The sequence below is a fragment of the Mytilus edulis genome, chromosome 6 (genome assembly GCF_963676685.1).
Source record: "Mytilus edulis chromosome 6, xbMytEdul2.2, whole genome shotgun sequence".
Classification (NCBI taxonomy): Eukaryota; Metazoa; Mollusca; class Bivalvia; order Mytilida; family Mytilidae; genus Mytilus; species Mytilus edulis.
Window position 1 is genome coordinate 60,459,464 of NC_092349.1, and position 22,826 is coordinate 60,482,289.

General features: G+C 31.7%; 1 protein-coding gene across 1 annotated transcript; it reads left to right on the top strand.

The window, feature by feature from the left end:
• The first annotated feature begins 7,661 nt into the window (after nucleotides 1-7,661).
• LOC139528020 (collagen alpha-5(VI) chain-like) lies at nucleotides 7,662-17,034 on the top strand. Its single transcript, XM_071323798.1, has 7 exons — nucleotides 7,662-8,626; nucleotides 9,068-9,177; nucleotides 9,676-9,792; nucleotides 13,710-13,820; nucleotides 14,340-14,623; nucleotides 14,927-15,203; nucleotides 16,365-17,034. The coding sequence occupies exons 1-7, from the start codon at nucleotides 8,550-8,552 to the stop codon at nucleotides 16,979-16,981; spliced, it is 1,593 nt and encodes a 530-aa protein (XP_071179899.1). The 5' UTR covers nucleotides 7,662-8,549; the 3' UTR covers nucleotides 16,982-17,034.
• Nucleotides 17,035-22,826: the final 5,792 nt, after the last annotated feature.

Below are 22,826 nucleotides of genomic sequence, written 5' to 3' on the forward strand. Positions count from 1 at the left end.
CAATGATTCTGTAATGAGGAGTACCCAAATTGCATCCATGCTTAAATTTGCATCATCAAAAGTCGAATAACAGAGCTTTTGTTTAATTTTTTCAGATATTTTGAACAATTGGATATTTGTCCATGTTTACTCTTCATTTTTTAAGAAATGGATACTTGAAACATAATGTATTTGCTAATATTAAAAAGATGAAGTTTTGATGACGTCGCATGGCGACGTTTCAGTACATTTTGCTTTTTCAGTAAACACTTCATCTGTTCAAGGCAGTTGAATACTGTGAACGTTTTGTGTACATCTAAATATGTTTACCTATTTTGAAAGACGTGCATAGTATCAAATCATAAAAACACAAATTGTTTAGTCTCTAGGAAATCTTTCCGCTGCTATTTTTGCTAAATAGGTGCAATTTGGGTACCGTTACGTTAGTTCTCCTTTGTTCTTTTTTATGTTTTAAGATCTTAAAATTTTGGTGCTTCTCATAGAAACAATATATACGACATGTGTCTTTAAACTCTACTTCTGGGAATATTTAAAACATTTAGAAATAACACCGATACAAATGATGAGTGTACATTAAAGCAAATTATATACAATACTATTCGAAAAATAAAAGAACTTACATAATGTAATTTTGTAATATACGTAAATCTCGTACAAATACACAATTATGATAACGTTTCTTTTATCTTTTTTTTTTGATATATCACATTTGAGGAAGAAAAATGAGTTCAATTTAAAGTTCGTCAAAAATCGATAGATTTCCTGCCGACAAAGTTATGTCGTATTAAAACACACACGATTGATTTAAATTCAACGATATTTTACAATTTCATGATAGGTTTCCTTAAATACAGTGATTATACATGCCACGGAGACATGTAGTTGACATTAGTTTGTTCATATCACTTATTAACCTCCGATAACACTATTGTTAAGCATTTAAACAGTTAGGTTGACACTTATCTATTTAGGAAACTTCAAATAGATGAATTGCATACCATAATTGAGGATTATTGATAAATTGCGCAGTTAATTCTGCCAAATAGGAATCAAATGTACCAGGATTATAATTTAAAACGCCAGACGCGCGTTTCGTCTACATAAGACTCATCACTCAGATCAAAATAGTTATAAAGCCAAACAAGTACACAGTTGACATGGTTGAAGAGCATTGATAATCCAAAATTCCAAAAGGTTGTGTCAAATACGGCTAAGGTAATCTATGCCTGGGATAAGAAAGTCCGTAGTTTTGAAATCAGGAAATTTATAAAAAAAAATTACCATATACTTGATATTCATGTCAACATCGAAGTGCTAATTACTCGGGTGGTGATACCCTCGGGGATGAAACTCCACCAGCAGAGGCATCAACCCAGTGGTGTAAATAGGTACCAGGATTATAATTATTACGCCAGACGCCGTTTCGTCTGCATAAGACTCATCAGTAATGATCAGATCAAAATAGTTATACAGCCAAACAGGTACAAAGTTGAAGAGCATTGAGAACCCAAAATTCCAAAAGTGTGGGCCCAATACGGCTAAGGTTATCAATGCCTGTAATAAAAAAAAAACCTTAGTTTTACGAAAATTTAAAGTTTTGCAATCAGGAAATTTATAAAAATAAAATGACTATATTCATGTCAACCCGGAAGTGATGACGATTCGGCTTGTGATGACCTCGGATACGAAACGTCCACTTGCAGTGGCATCGACCCAGTGGTGTAAATAATTATCAAAGGTACCACATGTACCAGGTTTATAATTTAATACGCCAGACGCGCGTTTCGTCTACATAAGACTCATCAGTGACGCTCAGATCAAAAATGTTTAAAAGCCAAAACAATTACAAAGTTGAAGAGCATTGAGGACCCAAACTTCCAAAAGTTGTGCCAAATATGGCTAAGGAAATCTATGCCTGGGATAAAAAAAAATCCTTAGTATTTCGAATGATTTAAACTTTTGCAACCAGTAAATTTATAAAAATGACCAAATAATTGATATCATGTCAACACCGAAGTGCTGTAGACTCACCAGTGCCAATAAATGTACCCATTCCCTCATGCAGCGTGATGAAATAACACAATCCGATAATAACTAACCCATTTGGCTTATATATGAATTTGTAATTTGCACAGGTATAATCTCGAAGAATAGATAAAGTCTTCAAAATTAGGATCCTGAAACAGTTTGAAAATTGTACTGGTAATAGGTGTTGTATAAGTGTCAGAGATTGGAAACAACTGAATTTCAGAACATGACGGTACTTAGAGTTTCAGTGCTTATGACAAAGACTATACCACACAAAAATACATTAACTTCATTAAAATGTGTATGTCAAAAGGTCTAAAATATTTATGACATGAATTCGATCAGTATTTGAGTTTTTGGAAATATCCCAAATATATATATACATCTTGCGAAAAAGTTCGTTTCAAGAATGGTGACGAATCTTATGACGCCAGGCGTGTTCTGTATACAATTCAAAAGGTTATTAATAAAACTTAATGAGTGCAGTTTTGAATATTGGCAATATTGATGACAATGGCTGAGTATGTTTGATTGAAATAGAAATACATATGAAGACCACATACAGAAAAAGCACAGAATTGACCAGTAATCAATCGACTGATGTATTAGAAACACCTTGCCGGCGTTAGCACGAAGTGGCGCATCTAATGTTCACCAAGATGTTATTATGAATGCAGAGTGATAGTTTTCAATAGTTTAGGAGTTGGGTCTTTCAGCGATTTTATCATGTGTTATTGAAAAGCATGATAAATGTAGGTCATCCAATTTCATTTAACAATACTTTGGTGCAAAGAATATCAATTATAGAACTGTATTTTGCATCTTTGACTGAAAATAAACACGGTTTTCTTGGTAATCAAATGCATTTGCATATAACATTTAAACAAAAATCTATTTGAAATTCCCTTTACCAAATATTATTGCAGACTTATATAGACTATAATACTCGATAAATATTGCTACATTGAAAACATTGATAATTTAAATTGACAGTAACAAATGTCTTGTACCAAATCCGCTTTGATAACCCGTACTTAAGATGTTTAGGTACACATATACAAAATTGATAAGAAACAAACTTGTTTTTAAAGTTTTATATCTTTGTATAAATACACAGAATAAACACTACACATTTTTGTTTTGATCGATTTTGTGTATGTCTACCTGAACAACTATTGACGGTTATCTCATTATTTGGAATTCAACTTGATTTTTTTTACTTCAGTGAACAGTGATGGAAAGTTCATCAGAATGGAAGAGTGGTGTCATTATCGTATGTACTGCATTGAGATTTAAGTTTGATATAACAGTAAAATGTGTAAGCTTATTATGTTGGTGAGCGTAATTGAATACGCTTTGCCTCTTCATTCATGATCATCTTATGATATGATTGTTTAACTCAGATCAAATCAGAGCATGTTGTTACCTTGTTGTTCATGAAATATACAAATATTGGGCAGATAATGCAGATAATAAGATGAGCTGCGTCGGTAAGAATATCTGAATATTCCAAAAGCCATCTAACACTTTTACATTTACATGTTAACGTGGACATGCATAATGTCAATTTTTATCCGTTGTAGCTCAGTTATAAATATATCATGACAAAAACGGAACACTTTCATTCTATAAAAACGATAATATTTGCTCTTGAGTTGATTTGGAAAACCACCAATCAAAACACGTAAAAGACATTATTAATTTTGAGTTACTGTGTTTATTTACTGCAACGATTAAAGGGGCGAAACTCGTAGTTACGAGCTGGACAAGAACTGTTCATGTCACAGGGAAATTAAGGGGGTACCAAACACATTGCCTAAAAATAATTTTTATAAAACTGTGTCAAAATATTTACTTTGTCCGTTTGACAAAAATATAAATATTTCAAAAAACTTGAAAAATTTCATTGGACACGTTGCAATTCGACAAACATTAATTTTGATCAATGAGAAACTAAACATTTCCATTACAGTACAACGAAATTGAAACGTTAAACTAATTTTACAGAGTGGTAGTGTTCTGTTTCAATTTAACAAATAAATTATCACTATTTTCTTCTTGACACAAGTTTAAGGTTATACCTATGTTGCCGTGTATAATTAATCAAAAGTTGAAAGAAGTTTCCAGAACCATTTTATATATTTGCAGTAAAAACTGTCTAGATTAATACTTTTCAATTGTTGTTTTTGTAGCAAAAGTAAAGATTTTGCGAAATATGCAATTTGTTTTTCATATATTACGTACGATGTCAAAAGCAAATTTTGATTTTGTATCGCCAATGTTCTTGTCATGATGGATCAAAAAGAGATGATAGTGTTTTACAGCATTATGATTACAAGTCTTTTGACAAAAGTTATTATCATAGGTAATGTATTATAAACCAATTTGTTTTTTAAAACAATCTCTCTCTTGATATTATACGAACGAAACGTTTTTCTACTTAATAGCGATGTGAAGCTTTATTTAAAGAAATTTGTGAAGGATACTCTTCGACTCTTGAATGTAAATGGAAATCACAGATACCAGCTGGAAATAGTTGACCAAACGTTATTTGCAGTTCAACTACATTGAGTGTTAACACAATCCGTTGAATAAATGTGTAATTTAAAGTCATATGGAACGATTGTCTTAAGCTTGAAATTTCAATGATATCGAAACTGTTGAACCAATCTATGCATATATATGTCATGTACATTTTATTGTTTTGTACAGGTTATTACTTGTACAAAAACTTTGTATGAGTAATTACTTGTATGATGCCAACATACAAGTAATTACCTGTACAGATATAATTGTACCAGTAATTACTTGTACAATTTTTTATGAGAAAAAGATAATAACTTGTACAACACAATATCTTTGAGTTGTATGTGCTTCTACTTTGATCTATTAGGTTAAATCTATAATTCCAATATGTGATATTACATTTGCAAGTTTTTTCATGGTTTATTTTGGAAATGAATTGTGGAAGGGTTTTATTTTATTTTTGCTTTTAACGACTTTGTCACTTTGCACTAGTAGTCAGTATTTAAGTGGCAACAAGCTGTTAAGCTAAATTTGCTCAATGTCTCATGCTAGGTTATGTTTATACTCTGCGTTCGTCGTGTGTCTGAATAATAATACTAATATAAAAAAGAAGATGCGATCTAATTGCCAATGAGACAACTCTCCTCAAGAGCCAAAATGACAGAAATTAAGAACTATTGGTCACCACACGGTCTTTAAAAATAAACAAAGCCCATTCCGCAAAGTCAGCTTAAAAAGGCCCTGAAATGACAAATGTAAAACAATTCAAACGAGAAAACTAACGGCCTTATTCATGTACAAAAATGAATGAAAAAAATATTTAACACATCGACAACCATTGAATGACAAGCTTGGTACAGGCACATACATAATTTGGCCCGGGTTAAACATGTTAGCAGGATCCCAACACTCCCCTAACCTGGGACAGTGGTGTAACATTATAACATATGGAAAGAACTATGAAAATCAGTTGAAAGAGGCTTAACTCATCCGATGGATACAACCAGAACTACAACACAGAGTGGACATGGCTGGGTACCTGTATATCCCATACAACATCAAAAATAAATACCCACTAAGTACAGAATACACGTTTGAAAAAAAAAAGAAAAGAAAAAGTCTCTTTGGCACATTCCCCATTTCCATTCTCATTTTATTAATATAGATTTCAAAAATACATACTCTCTATGATAAGAAAAAAATTGTAAGGGTTCTACGGAACCCAGTGTCTCGCCCACTTTTTATGTCAATGGCTGGCTCAACAAAAATGAGTAAAAAAATCAATAAAAATATTCCTCTCGATACTATCTTTTGATTGCAAGAAGCTTCTGTCCAAGTTTGGTAAAAATCTAGGATAGTCTAAGAAAGTTATTAGAATTTTACAAAATTTAAGCACAGAGTGAATGTTAGTCCATTTATAAGTAAAATACGGAAAAAATGTAACAAATTTACTTATGGATACTATCTTAATATCATAAACAAGCTTCTGTCCATGTTTGGTAGAAATCCACGACAGTTTATGAAAGTAATTATTTTTTTTTAAACTTTAACCACAGAGCAATGTACTGTGTCCCGGCAGAAAAACTAAGTCCATTTACAAGTAAAATACGGAAAAACAGGAATTTAATTATTACAAGATTTACTTCTGGATACTATCTCATGATCATAAACAAACAAATAAATTAATACGAGAAACAGTAAAAGAAAAACAATACCAACAATCCCAGACTTAATATCTCAAAGAAAGGTGTTTTTCAATGAAACATTTTGTTTAAAGCAAAAGTAGAAGCACATACAACTCAAAGATATTGTTTTGTACAAGTTATTATCTTTTTCTCAACAAAAATTGTACAAGTAATTACTGGTACACTTATATTTGTACAGGTAATAACTTGTATGATGGCATCATACAAGTAATTACTCATTCAAAGTTTTTGTACAAGTAATAACCTGTACAAAATAATAAAATGTACACGACATATATATCAAACAAAGTCATGTATGCAACTTTTTTTTAAAAATATTACGAATCTATAACGAATGTTTAACTAATGTTTCCTTTCGCGATTGTTGATCGTAAGCTAATTAAATTTCGGGTTTGTTGCCAACTTTTATCGGATCGTGATCTTGATAGAGAATTTACATAGAGCCAGTCATATGACAAATAAGTGAAATAAAAGTGTCATAGATAAAGGAAGATGTGGTGTGAGTGCCAATGAGACAACTCTCCGTACAAATAACAATTTAAAAAGTAAACCATTATAGGTTAAAGTACGGCCTTCAACACGGAGCCTTGGCTCACACCGAACAACAAGCTATAAAGGGCCCCAAAATTACTAGTGTAAAACCATTCAAACGGGAAAACCAACGGTCTAATCTATATAAACAAAATGAGAAACGAGAAACACGTATATATAACATAAACAAACGACAACTACTGTACATCAGATTCCTGACTTAGGACAGGTGCAAACATTTGCAGCGGGATTAAACGTTTTAATGGATCCAAACCTTCTCCCTTTTTCTGAAACAATAGCATAACATCACAACAAAGAAAACCATACGATAAAATATCAATTGGCAGACTTAACTCAATCAAAAAACGTATGATTAAACAATGAACGAATAAATTTGATCTGCGATATCTGAATACAAATGCACAGTTAATCAAATATTAGAGACAAACATTCATGACCAAAAAGCTAACAAACAAATTTTAACACAGGACATGACTAAGAAATATTTAACCAATCAATGTTCACTTAAGAAAAAAACCGTTTTTTTTATAATCTTGAAGTTTATACAAAAGTTGTAAGAATAAGTGAAAAATTGAAGATATTACAAATAATGGAAACTGGTGTACAGACAAGATCCATATAAATAAAAAATAACAAAAAAGCATTATAAACAGTATCAACAGGTCGAATTAACAAGAAAATACGATTTGAGAGTACTCGCAGTTACTGACAGCTAGTTAAAAGCCAAAACCAATAAATAATAAAAAAAATCATGCATCAGAGATGCATGCTTTCTTTTCTATTTATATTTTCTACACAATTGCATTTGGTAATTAAACCTTTCTATACCATTTGTTAAATAATTGGGGTTTGTGTTACTGTTGTACCCCTTGTTGTGACATATTTACCTGTTGTGTCTGTTTGTTTTGTTTACACAATGTTGTCAATATAATGGAATTTGATGCGACTGTAATATAAATACAAGTGAGATTTTTAGATAGATTTAAAACCAGGTTTTAACCACCATAAACTACATAAGAAAATAGCTGTTCCAAGTCAAGAATATGAAAGTTGTTATTCATTCGTTTGATGTGTTTGAGCTTTTGATTTTCACATTTGATTAGGGACTTTCCGTTTTGATATGAATTTTCCTTGGAATTAGATATTTTTGTGATTTTACTTTTTTACATTTCTACTTGCACTGTGTGTTATTCGAATTTTTAGTGAGAGGTTATAGTAAAGGTCAAGGCATACGTGAAAATTTCGGCGAATAGCAAAAACATTTTCCTAAGTTTCCAACCTGTTCAAGCAGAATCGTCATGTTTTGAAAATATCTAAAAATGTACCGACTTTGAAATCTATAATGTATTATAAGCAGAAGTTTGAATTTCAATCTATAATGATACAGCATCATTGAAGTTCAATATCCGATCCTTAATTATAGCATTATTAATATTGTAGACTAAATTATCAATTGCAACTAGTCGGGGGAGTATTTTACAAGTCACATAAATATTCATTTTTCAATTTTTGTTTATCTACAATATACATAATTGGACAATAATTAAATTTTAATGAAAAACGAAAAAATAAATCTATATTATGGAAAAGCAGCATTGTATATAAATCAGCATATAATTTTGGTTTCAATTAACAGTTAAGGGCAGTGACAACTGGGAAGAACACAATGGTAAGTTATACGCGGTGCTTAAAGACCAGCAAGGTGCAATCAAAGAAACATGGGAGAAAGCTGTCGTGATGTGTGACAAGGAAGACGCTATTTTATTTTCCCCGACTGTACATATGAATATTTGGAACATAGATTTTTTAAGAAGGTGAATTGAGTTTTATACAACAATATGTTCTATGTTGTAGTAGTGTATTATACATAACAAGCACTATCAATACTTCACAAACAACATACAAGTTTGTATATTGCTTGTTACCGTGATAATATCGAGTTCGAATTTATCAAGATACTTTAAAATGAATATATTTGACCTTTTACTATATAGATAAAACTTTCATTCCAACGAATTATTCCTTTATTAACACTGCATTATGTATTTTATTTCTATCACGTTTTTTAAAAGAAAATGAAAATTTGGTATCCATACCATTAAACTCATCTACCCAATACATGTACCATGATAGGGTCTTCAGGTTCATGATTTTAAGTGAGACTAAGTAAATAGTAATCTATATTGCGTTACATGAACATTATTTTCTAAGATCAGCAATTGTTTCTGGAGAGAGTATTGTTTTTCATATTTAAGGAATGGTATCGAAAATGGTTGGATTGGCATAAACGATAAATGTATAGAAGGAAACTGGATATGGGCAGATGGATCTCCAGTTAATAAAACAGATATGAACTGGGGAAAAAGTATGTACATTTTTTGTTGCTTGTTTTTAATTCAATGGCTAACATGATTTATATTCCATGACGAACGACAAATGACAAATATTCAAATACATTTTCCAACACATTTTCCACATAATTTATAACATTGACATTAAGTACAAGTATGTGAGCGAGCATAAAGTTATCCAGTCAATAGAGAAAACACTGTCTATAAAACTAAATAGATGCATTTACTTCTATAAAAAGGTCTGCAATTGCAATTCGTTTGCCTTTGCGGTTATCATAAAATCAATCTATTGTAAAAACCTGTAATTGGACTAGACTAACCAATGGCAAATCCCTATTTCGATTGCGGTGTACATGGTGTACAAACAATTGTCTATCCCATGTTTCAATAAATATATATGGAAAGAGGAAAACAACAAGAACGTCATCAACATACAACATTGTACTATGAAATGTATATTTATGTTATGTTCTGAAATTCAATTTTGACAAGATCCAAAGTCTTTTTAACAGATCAGCCTGATAACGCTAAAGGGATGGAAAATTGCGGACATTTACATCAGAACTCAGAATGGAATGATTTGCCTTGTAATGAACAGTCAGTTAAACTCCCAGTTATTTGTCAAAAATGTAGGTTTTCATATTTATGTATCAGCGAAGTAACATAACATGTATTAGATAAAATACAAAGGTAACAAAGAAACCGGCCGGTAACAATCGTTGCCAGGTAGTTTTTCTGCAAAAGTAGTCAGGTCAAGGTCCGAGGCGATAGTTTCAAGAAAGTAATAATACTTTTAGCAAGACTAAACATTTGAGAAACCGATAGCTATAAAGGAGTAAATGTAAGTTATAGTATAAACACATTTTTTTTTCTTTTCCCTTCAACCGAGATTTTTTTTCAAGGAAAAAAAGTCAGGAATCTAATAATTTGATAAAAAGAAAAGAACCATTTCAAGTAAAAGATAAATGTTGTACGCATTTAAGATTTATTAAATGCAACTTCGTAAAAAAGTAATATATTAAAGAAATATTTTAGTGGTAAGTAAGATAACGTTTGATTTTTATGAATGAAACGGAAGGCGGAGAGGGGGAGGTCTAATTCATTTTTAAATAAACAGGCTGTGATCTTTATTTTTGATGAAAAAATGTAGGATGTGCCATTCCATCCCCCCATAAAATTTTTTCGTAAAATCGCGCGTTTGTTGCCAAATACATGAATTTAATATTCAGTGGTGGAGGTCGCAGGGGTTGGGACAACCCTTTTTTGGACGAGCAATGCATTTAAACGGGGACATAAAGTTGGACCCCCCTGTTTTGTCCTGGATTTGGACCTGGATCCGCCACTGATATAAATATAAATGTATCAAAAGAATGAATATCCTGCTCCATTAGTGAATGAAATGTTTATGAAAAAATGGATTTTGTCTTAATATTATATATTCAGGCATATACTTTGATTTTTTTTTAATTCATGCTCGTCTCTAGATCTGCAAGTGTTGATCGGGATTAAACACGTGTTAATATATGATCCAATCGCAGCTTACCGCCCAAAATTGATGACATAAGTTGAATGATTTTTTTCTAGATTTGCTGCTTATTTGGACGTGTATTACATGAACACTTTTTGTTTATAGGATCAATCGTGCATAGGTGAGTTGATAGGGACTTTATCTTTTGATATTAGATTTGATTTTTATTTGCTTATTTCTTGTCTTATTTTTATTGAAATATACACGTCAGTATCATCATTTCTTTACTTTCAGCAATGTCCAAAATACTATTCATGTCCATATATTGAAGAAAACATTTATTGACCAAATAGTTTACTTCATAAAGGGGGCGGTCTGTTCTTTTATTAGTATATTAACTATTTACTTTACAACGACACCACCCAAATGTTTTTGGATAAATTAGTACTATTAACGGTATTCGGAAAATCAGGAATCATGCAAAACATTAATTTGTCATCTGCTTGACCATAAAATTTTCTCATAAAATTTGGGATCAAAATATCTATTTTAGAGGAAAACCATACCCCCCCCCCCTTTTTGAAGTTAAATGTCTAATCCCTTAGTGTACTGATATAAATAGTATTTAACTGGAAATGTTTGAAAAAAGATATTGATGCTAACGTAAATATTTTGTTCAATAAAAAGACAGGAAATAAGTCGGTGAAACAAAAAGTTCAAATCTAATTGAAAGTTAAAGTGCCCATAAACTCACTGATCATGCACGAGTGATTCTATTCATAAAAAGTGTCCGTGTTACAACTAAAAAGTGTCCGTGTATCGTCTAAAAAGAGTCCGTGTAACACCCGTTAATGTGCTATTTTTCTATAGCTCTGCGGGGGGCAAAGTCGTACAAAAGTATCTTGTAGGGTTTCATGTTTATGTATCAGCGTAGTAACATAACATAAAGTATCTTGTAGGTTTTCATGTTTATGTATCAGCGAAGTAACATAACATAAGTATCTTGTAGGTTTTCTTGTTCAGCGTAGTAACATAACATAAGTATCTTGTAGGTTTTCTTGTTCAGCGTAGTAACATAACATAAGTATCTTGTAGGTTTTCTTGTTCAGCGTAGTAACATAACATAAGTACTAGTATCTTGTAGGTTTTCTTGTTCAGCGTAGTAACATAACATAAGTATCTTGTAGGTTTTCTTGTTCAGCGTAGTAACATAACATAAGTATCTTGTAGGTTTTCTTGTTCAGCGTAGTAACATAACATAATTATCTTGTAGGTTTTCTTGTTCAGCGAAGTAACATAACATAAGTATCTTGTAGGTTTTCTTGTTCAGCGTAGTAACATAACATAAGTATCTTGTAGTTTTTCATGTTCAGCTCAGTAACATAACATAAGTATCTTGTAGGTTTTCATGTTTATGTATCAGCGAAGTAACATAACATAAGTATCTTGTAGGTTTTCTTGTTCAGCGTAGTAACATAACATAAGTATCTTGTAGCTTTTCATGTTCAGCGTAGTAACATAACATAAGTATCTTGTAGTTTTTCATGTTCAGCGTAGTAACATAACATAAGTATCTTGTAGGTTTTCATGTTTATGTATCAGCGAAGTAACATAACATAAGTATCTTGTAGGTTTTCTTGTTCAGCGTAGTAACATAACATAAGTATCTTGTAGGTTTTTTTGTTCAGCGTAGTAACATAACATAAGTATCTTGTAGTTTTTCATGTTCAGCGTAGTAACATAACATAAGTATCTATTACAAGTCCATGCAAATATAAAGGGATTGGTAATTGTTGAGAACGCATATTCTTAAGTCGATCGAAAAAAAATCAAGAAAAAAATTCTTGTTCAAGACTGAGACAACATTCATTCAAAATGACGAACAGTGAGAAAATCAAGCATGAGCTCATCCACAACATTTGAAAACGTTTCCCATCTTATGCGAATAAATTACTTATGTTACAGTCTTGTCAGTATACGTGGACATCTGTTTAAACATTTGAAATGTCAAGTGAGAGATATCCAAAGAAACCTTGAACTTGCAATTTCATTGTACCATAAGTCGTTAGTCAGTTCATATAAAAGAGTCTCTTTATCCATAGAAATTCTAAAATTTGAAATTCTATAATGAACAATCTATAGCGTTTTTTTTCCTTCTCTGTCGTATACCAAAAGACGATCTTCAACACCTGCAGCAGAGTATCCCAAACGAAGTGTTACGCAATAGTTCCCAATGTACAAAACAGTAATTTGTTATCACTCTTCGGAAAATGCCAGTACCAAGTCAGGAATGTGACAATTGATTTTTACTCCTTCCGTTTGTTAATAACGTGTGATGATGTCAGGTTTTTTTTCTTTTTTCTTTTTGTATTTACCTTGAAGTTCAGTATTATTGTTTTAATGCATTATACTATGTGACTTTGTTGAAGGGGTCAATTTGTAGAGTTTGTTCTGTTTATTAAATACAAAATTTCAATCCTGATATCTAAGGTAACTTTATTTACATTTTCGTCATTGAAATAAAATCGTATCTGTCTTTGTGTTATAACTTGATAAAGCAATATTCTTACATCTTTTAAAACATAGTGTGTGTTTCGCTCGTATACGCTTGAATTTAAGATAGTTTTGTTCAGTTCATTTAATACAAAATTTAAATCCTAGTATCTTTGATAAGTTAACAGTTTCTTCATTGAAATAAAATTGACTCTGTCTCTGTGTTATTACTGGATAAAAAAATACTTTAAACTTTTTAGACCTAGTGTCTTGCTCTCGTATAAGCTTAGATCCAAGATAAACCGCATTCATCCGGGCTCACTCCTTATCTATTGTTACTTCCTGTCAAAGTAGACTTTTATTTGTTTTGTCGGAACAGATATGACCCCAAAAAAGACTACCCAAAAACCAAACATCGATTAACAAAACTAAACCCTTGATATATTGTTATAGTTCTGTCAGCCTCATTGTACTCTTGTTTTACGCAATAGAAGTTTTATATGTAACTTTTATAACCTAAAGATATTTGCTGAAATAACGGGACAGTTTAACATACTCAACATACTCATTCACATTTTTTTTCAGGTAAACCCTGTGATTTGAATGATTATAATATCACATGCAGTAATGAAACAAACGTGGATAATTTGAACTGTAATGGTCAGAAAAAGATACAGTGGAATGTTTGTAAACCTGGTAAAAACATTTTTATCTTGTCCAAAGCAACATTTAGATTTTAACATATCTTATTTATCAGAGTAAAAGATAATCGTTTTTTATTCTAGCCTTTTATTCTTTGAAGCTACATAATGGTTCTTTCTTAATGTTTGGAATATTGTATAATGTTAAGATAGTTTATCAATATGTTGCCAGAAACCAATATTAAGATATAATGCTGATGAAGTTTTGAAGTTTACTAGTATTCTTTATTATGAAAATGGTTACCTTTTTTTATCCTCAAAAGAAGAAAAATGAAGAAAAGAAAAGTAATAAAAACATTTGTGGCTCATGAAACTGCCATTATTATTTTCCGTCTTTTGACATTAATCAATAAATTGCAGAATTATTGACACTATAAATATACGACGAATTCTGGTCATTTAGCAGACATACAGAAAATGGTGCAAGTAAATAAGAATAATAATTAGTTTACTTGCCTACAGATTATGAATTATGTTAATAATGTATCGCATGAACTATAACTTTCTTTCATAGACTGTAGACCCGGGCCAGCTGATATTCTTTTTATAGTAGATACATCTACCAGTACAGAAGGTCATCTAAATAGAACTATCGAAATTATGACGTACATTGTTAAAAGGTTGCCTATAGGATCTGAAGATTTTCAAATTGCTCTGATGAAATACAACTACCATCCCTCGCTTGTCTTTAACTTTATAGATTATAAAAGTGTACAATCAGTTACATCTGCATTTCATGAAATACTCATTTCTAATGGACCAACACATACTGGTGAGGCCTTACAAAAAGCAGACGAGGTATGAAAAATTATACAAAAAAACACATTTTACAAAACTTCTCAAATATAACAAACAATATTTCAAATTGTTAACTTTTAAAACTAATTAACCCCGGGCCGTGCGATAATACTCTTGATTATAAGTCTTCAGTTTTGATTTGAAGGCTCTTTTTAAATTTTATTGTTTACCATTCGACTTAGGCATGTGAACAAATCTAAAGGGAGAGGTTAACAAGGAGTAAACTTCACTTTATCAATGAGTATCTTTCTGAAACTTTCATTGCTTATCATGTTAATGGTTTTCATTTTTCATTAATTGCAGATATTTCACGACAAGTCATCTGGATCTCGTATCTCTGCTTACAAATATGTCATTTTAATTTATGATGGTTTATCATCTGATAGAATGAACACATTATCACAAGCCAAAAAAATGAGAGAAAAAAGAATAAAACTTTTCACAGTAGGCATTGGGAATGCAGTTTCTCACGATGAGATTGTAAACATTGCATTCAGTAAATATTACGCGTTCAACCATATGCACCTAGATGATATTTACAACCAGCTAATACAAGACAGTATAGACGTCAGTTGTCCAGGTAGATATTTAGCTACATAAACTTATATAATCCTAATGCTTTTTTACAATGCTACTAGATATGATAAGATGTGGTATGAGTGCAATGCTACCACATGCTTAATTAATACCCCATTGGTCGACATCTCATGCGTAAAGTTATCTAATTAAACTTCAAGCAAACTGTTTGAACTTTTATAAACAAATTAACAAATTGAAAAATGCATCTTATGGTCCGTCTTGTGTGAAACATCACATTTGCATAGAATGCATATAAAATAAACGAAAACATTTGTTTTTAACAATTGTCCTTAAAATACTAGTTTCACAATAACTGATCTATAGTGATTAAAAAACCCACTGTTTTGGTCCCTTCAATTAGAAAATAGAAAGTTCGAAAATTTAGAAAACATTCTTCAGTTGTATGCACGACATTGCTCCGTCAGATGACAGGGTGGATATTTGTAAATGGTGTTTATTGACTATTTGCATTATGCCTTCCAACTTAACGCTTTGGAAGAAGAGTTTGATTTATGTAAAAGTGTCGAAAAAGCCACCTTTTACGAAATTATTTATATTCAAATGTGATAAATTCTTAGCCAAAATTAAGATTGTTGTTATTTTTTTCTAAAAATACCCCAAAAAATTAGTAGAATAGCTTTTGAAAAATTTTAATCTTCTCTTTGAATTACAACAAAAAATTGGTAACTGGGTGATTATGTCAAAGTCTATTTTATATATGACATATATATATATTCTATTTTAAATTCAAAGATATTTTTGAGAATAGTTTTTCACTGTTTTTTAATTTTTAACCAGTTTTAATATTTGTCATTCGGGAAGTTTTTTATGATATAAAACAGTTTAAAAGAGTATTATATGTTTCGATTTTAGCAAAATTTCAAAGTTTACAAGATGAATGCAGAGTCAGTCAAAACTTTGTGACGTCCATAACATGTTTCTTGATCTCAACGGCAAATTCCTTTATCAAAGTAAATTTTAATAACAATTAAAACGGAACTTTTATCTTTCTTTTTTTCTTTGAAAAAATACTGCATATTAATCATTCTCTAATTGGTGTTACCTTGCTTTCATTTAACGATAAAATCTGAATTAAGTCTTGACTCAAGTAAGTTATATTTTTTATTTAATAACTAACTTTAACCATTTACTTCATTTTTAGTGTGCGTACGTAACACAGAAGCTGACATCATCATACTTTTAGATGTTCAAAAGAATCAGTCGAGTATTGGGTTTCAATACCGAAAAACAGCCATCAGAAAATTACTTGAAGGTTTATATAACGATAACCCTAACGTACAAATAGGTATGGTTGCATACTCAGATCATGCTGATTATGTATTTAAATTATCATGGTCGAACAACGTTCACAGCCGTATTGCAGCTGCCTTTCAAGTTGAGTTAGACAAGGTGTCTGTTGAATCTAATTTAAGCCACACTCTTCAATTTGTAGGCGTTAATGCCTTTCGTAGTTCAAATGGTGGACGACCTCTGGCTAGGAAAATAGTTGTGATGTTTTCTTCTTTATTCACTGGTTATTCCGCTGAAATCAGAGACCAAATACTAAATCTAAACAAATCAGATATTGAAGTTTTGGGAGTCGCCACAAACCATAATGAGCCTATTTCTACTAATTATACAGAAATACTTTTCGATACAAGTCAGTTGTTTGTTGTACCTAAAGATTCGCATACTGATCCTTTTGACTGCTTGAAAGCTGTGTCTAGTATGACGTCATATTATGTGTGTAATGATTCTGTTTTTCAATTGTATCCATAAGAATGTCTTTCAGCTTTGTATCCAAATGCTTATTAAATTAGTAGTTCATATAGATTGTAATAAACTTAACAAAACTTTAAAAATAACTTATACTGAATGAATATCAAAGTATCAATACACTCTTGTAACTTATAAAAAAAAAATAGCAAACAAGCATCAGTATAAAAAAATGTTCATAAAGACTACAAAAACACATTACGAAAGGTTATAACGATTACACTAAAATTTTACTATGAAAAATCAAAGATTCATATCTTTTTTGTACTTAACGTGCTCACAAAACTTTAAAATCTTTCCAAATTCAAAGGTCGTCTTAACTCCAGTCATATATAGCCGTAGCAGTTATTGGGTACAATAATTTGGGGAAGGTTTAGTGTTTGATCATCTCCAATTTCCGAATATATTTCCAACTGTTTGATTCAAGTGCCATGAGGACTTGTATAACGAAACATGTTTTTCTTATTCGTTTTGGCTTAAAAATATTTATTTTCGATCGAGTACATCTGTATGCCTTGGGGTATCTAGTTCATTAAATTGTATTTTGTCACAGTCTGCCAACAAACTTGATCACAAAGGCAAACATATAAAGAGGGTTAGGAAGCAAGCATTGTTTTTATCTTATAAACCGTTATAGATAAAAAAAAAAAAAAATCTGACAGTGCAGAGGTTTGATGTATACATGTTGAAGAATTTCTAAAAACATGTGATGTCAATATTGTATTCGCATACTTTAAAAATTATCTTTTGTTTTGTTCTATAAAGCAACCTTTGTACTTGGTTACTTTTTCGGTCGTATTTTACACAAACATCTGTAATCAATTTTGCACAGATAAACTTTATAATATTTATGAATTGGCAAAGTCAAAAATTACCATAGAAGAACCAAAGGAAGCATACCGACTACAAATATCAAAACGAAGGTACTTTCTCGTCAGATGCATGTACATGTACCTAGTGTCATGTTATCAATGTTTGTGTTTGTTCCAAATTTGTTATGAATTTTTTAATCAAATGTAATTTTAACATAGTTTGAAGAATATTTTTTTCAAGTTAAAAGTATACTGAATCTTTTATTAAATATGTATAATTATAAAGTCCTTACCTACAACTATGAAGAAAATTAACATAATACACCGGACATTAATCTGATTATTGAGAAGATGCGTAAAAGGACATTGACAAAGTGTCACATAAGAAGGTTTGAAGAGAATATATACTAGTGATCACCAGTTAGACAGTCGTATTTAAAAAAAAAATTACGGTAACAATTTTTCTGTACCAGATGCGCATTTGGACAATAAATGTCTCCTCAGTGTATGATAATTTTTTTTGTGGATAGTTGTGCAAAGTATGGAACCGAATGGCAAACATGGAAATGCACATGCAGTTGTAGTGTATCCCTAGTTTACACAGGTTCGTAGGCGAATGACATTTTCATCACTGTCGTGAGCTTGATAATTAAACTATTCAATCCGTTCGTTTTAAAAACATTTACTATAATTAATAATATATTATTTAAAAGAGGTTGAATGATACTGAAGGGACATCCAAACTCATAGATAAAAAATAAACTGACAACGCCATGGCTACAAAAGAAAGAGAGAAACAGACAAACAATAGAACACAAAATACAACATAGAAAGAAAAGAAAATTAAGCAACACGAACCCCACCAAAAACTAGTGTTGATCTCAGGTGCTCAGGTTGGGTAAGCAAATCCTGCTACACATGTGGCACTCGTCGTTTTGCTCATCTTATTACAAACCCGGTAAATAGTCTTAATCGGTAGGTGGCATTTGTGAAAAGGAAACGGGATTGTAGTTACGACAATAGGAACATATCCGATATCATCTGAGAAACGGTTAGTCCATAACGGTCAATCAACTCGTGATGACGTCCGCAATATTTACGAAGGGATGATTTCAACTTCACCAATTTAAGTTTTTCTGTGCATTACAAAACTGGACCTGACCTATGCATATTTTGTGAAAAGTCGAACAAATACGCCCCTTTAAGCCCTCAAAATAGTGATTTTGGAAAGAAATCACTAGTTTATTTGATAAGGATACATGTTATTGTAGTAGAGGTTATTTTTCGAATCTACATGCCATTCGTGCCAATGATAAGTTCAAACATAAACTTTGTAAACGTAGATATATATTGAAACAAAACTATCAAATTTATATTGACAAACGATACATCTAGCATGTTTCATCAGTAATCTAATTTCGTGGTCAAATGAGATGGAAGTCCTCATTGAAATGTGGGTGATTCAGTGACAGAAAATCAATTGTACATCTGAAAGGGAAATTGAAGAACTTTTCAAAATGCGTTTTTTTTCTGTCTTTGAAAATTTAAGTTATGAAATCTGCTTCATATGAGTACAAAAGCAAAGTTATATAATAATAACAGTTTTCATCGATTGATGTTTTATGAATACTCATTTTAAGTTGAATAATTAATATAGTGACTAGTGTATATAAATTTTCTTAAGTATTAAAAAGCTCCTCATTTTCAAAAAAACTTGTCCACTCGCTGGATTTGTGATGATAGCAGACATGCCTTGGGGCAATTAAGAGTTTGAAAGAGCATTTTAGAGAGAAAACAACCTACGTTTAAGGCGAATTGTACGTAATTGCACGCCCCTAGCGGAATACGGGATTAATAACGTTCGACGCTAGTTACGCAAGTTATCTCCCTTACTCTTACTCCAAGAAAGGACGGAAGAGAAACTACTTCGTGCGGTCTATCATGAATCCAACAAGCACGCCTGTGCTGTCTTAAAACCTAATCATGAGAAATCATCTGAATTACTCCAGTTAGAAATCAAAGCATTCTATTGTTTCGTGCAGCCTGACTTTAATACCAGTTGACTGGTTTTTTTAGACGCGTGGGACATGGAAGGCATTTCGTGTAAAACTTATGATATCAACAGATTGTAAAAACGCCTCACAACAGAATTATAAATAAAAAAACATGTGACAATTCTACTTATTTTGATATCAAATTAATGAAAATGAAACCTGAATTGACCCAACAATATCGTTTTAAAAGCCGTAGTTTTGAACGAAAACACACAGTACTCAACATAAAGTTTTAGGTTACGAACAATTAATGATTGACATGTGAAATTAATTATTAGATTAAAAAAACGTTGACATGTTCGTGTTTTGTGCAAATGAAAATTTTAGGACATGATTTATATCCATTTAGAAAATAGGACGATACCAAGAGAATATAATTTGACCACTAGTGCAACACTTACAAGTCGGAAGAACAAAGACGAAAATTAACAAATCAGGCCCCCAAAAAATACTCAGTAAACTAAAAAGTGATCACTCTAAATATTTATCTTAGAGTAAGTAAAAACTATGTAATTCAACTCCCAGTTTTCAACTTTTTCTACATGTGCAGAAAATAAACAGGTGTCTTCTATTCCGTCCGCAATTTATGGTAAAACTAAATCTAAATTTAGAGCCAAATTGAAATTGAAAGTACACATGCACATGATACATGTAAGATAAAAATATAACACGTCATTTCTTCTTTATCAAATTCAAATTTCGAAGAAATAGTGCATCATTTCAAATTAAAGAATGTAATTTTGAAGTAACATTTTATTCTCAAGTCTTAATTCAAGGTTATGAATGAGTAGAATATATCATTACGGTTAAAGAAAAGAGGTCAGGAAAGTTTTGTGACACTCTTAACGGCAATTTAATGTTTAGTGCATTTTTCATATCGGAGTATTTTGTGGCCTACACATTATGTTTGTCCCTTTAATTGTTAAAAACAGTTTGGTTGTTAATAGTTAGTGCTTAAATCGACTTCATTTAATCAGTTGGCTTATTGGATGTCGTACCACATCTTCTTATTGTTTTATATAATATAAATAGGAAAGCTATGCATTTGCATTATGCAGAGGCTATATTCGTACGGCACTACGCTAGGTAAACCCGTGTAGCAATACAGTTTGAATTATCTCCGTGCATTACGCGGAGTACATTCTTATAACATTTTATTAGGTAAATTTTTAAAGCATCGAACATGATAATTCTTATAAGGTCGCATTCTTATATCATTCATTTTACACCAGTTAATTTAAAGCATTTCCCTATACACAATGTTATTGCATAACAGTGGGTATGTTCCGGTCGTTATTGCACTAGGTACGTCGATCTCAAAAGGATCATATAAGGTGTAAGGAGGGGCGTAAAGGGGGGTATCTGCACGGAAGAACGCGAAATAAAATTGCCATTTCACGATGAACGAACAATTTAAAATTTCTTGCACGTTGATCTTTTTACCGATTTCACGAAACACGGTGAATAACGAACCTTTTTCACGGCTGCACGTGAAATAAAAATGGCAAAACACGTTGCACGAAAATAAACCTTTACCACCCTCTGTAATGTTTTCATTTTGAATATACATGTATGAAATATCTGCGACGGGTAGTTATACCAAATACTCTGATCTTTTCTATTTTGTTAAAATGTATACATAAGCGAGTCCTTCTTTTTAACCTCATTGCGGTCTAAAAAATTCTGAAAATTAAATGAAATCAACACGTTTTAAATTTCAAGCGTCCGAAGCGCTTTTTCTGGATTAACCTAGATAAGGGACTCTAAAGGCAGACTGACATTTTAAAGCCTCGGATGTATAAGAACTAAAATAGTTGAAGATCTATAGTATGCATTATGCTTATTGTTTAAATCCGTGTTACCCCAAGGGTGACTGGGGAAACGAAATATGGTCGCTTGGTCTTCTCCCGACCGGCAGTAAAACACTTGCCGAAGAGGAGCGTCCGTTAGGTTGTGCAGGATGTATTAAGCTCGCAGTCACGTCCGGTCAGAATGGGGACGTTAAATCCGATGCATCGGATGTAAAGAGAGTGCCACACTCTATGCCCGTTAAAAAACCCATTGCAACAACTATAATTTGAGGGTTGCGTAGATGGACTGTTGCACGGCAAAATTTCTGTCCCTATCCAATATACCCTCATTTTCCAGTGTCACTCCAAATTTCCCAGACCATCATCCTGGATGGCCTCTGTTATGAACAAAACTTCCTATTGTATTTATTGTTTACTTGTTCTCGTCCTGAACATGCATGAAATATTTGCCACTGGACTGGATTTTGTAAAATAAAATATGTTTTGGAAAGAGATGCGTCTTGAGCAAGTGTGTAAACATGACTAATGAAATAGGTTAATAATAAAGACAACATTGTGTGCAAATCCTCAGATTGACAACGTGCAAAAATGACGAACATGAAAATATGCAGACAATTGTTTTACTTTTTTAAATACAAACATGCAGAAGTAAGATTTAAAACGAGGTGTAAACCCGATCCTAATATTAAAACCGATCAATTCATTCTGACAACACTGTGTTAACCGGGACAAATTCAAACTCGATATTTGATTCATAAAAGAATTAAACAATACATGCAAGCATTAAAAAAAGGTTCGGAAATCACTCTAATATAGAAAAGATGAAATTAGAGTCTACGGTAAATTTCTTTCATTTGCGGTTAATTTATTTACAAACTTGCATTTTCTTTTGCGACAGAAATATTCCATAAAATTAACTTATCAATTTATAACCTTAGATCATTTGTAATACATAGGAAGATGGGTAATACACACGCACGACATTGCTACGACATTGTACGGTATAATACTAATAGAGTTACGACGTAGAAGTTGTGGCGACGTTACTGTAGACAATGACGTCGCCGTATTATTTTAATGTTCCGGCCAAAAAAACAAACTTCAACAAGGAGTAGCGTAAAAACGAGCACGGTTGCTAAGGACTTTCTTTGCACCGATGGATTCGTCTTTC

Excerpts from the sequence above, each read along its gene's own strand:
- LOC139528020 (XM_071323798.1), top strand. The coding sequence starts at position 8,550 with ATGTGTGACAAGGAAGACGCTATTTTATTTTCCCCGACTGTACATATG. Across the intron at positions 8,627-9,067 it reads AACATAGATTTTTTAAGAAG|GAATGGTATCGAAAATGGTT; the intron begins GTGAATTGAGTT and ends TTCATATTTAAG. Across the intron at positions 9,793-13,709 it reads CCCAGTTATTTGTCAAAAAT|GTAAACCCTGTGATTTGAAT; the intron begins GTAGGTTTTCAT and ends ATTTTTTTTCAG.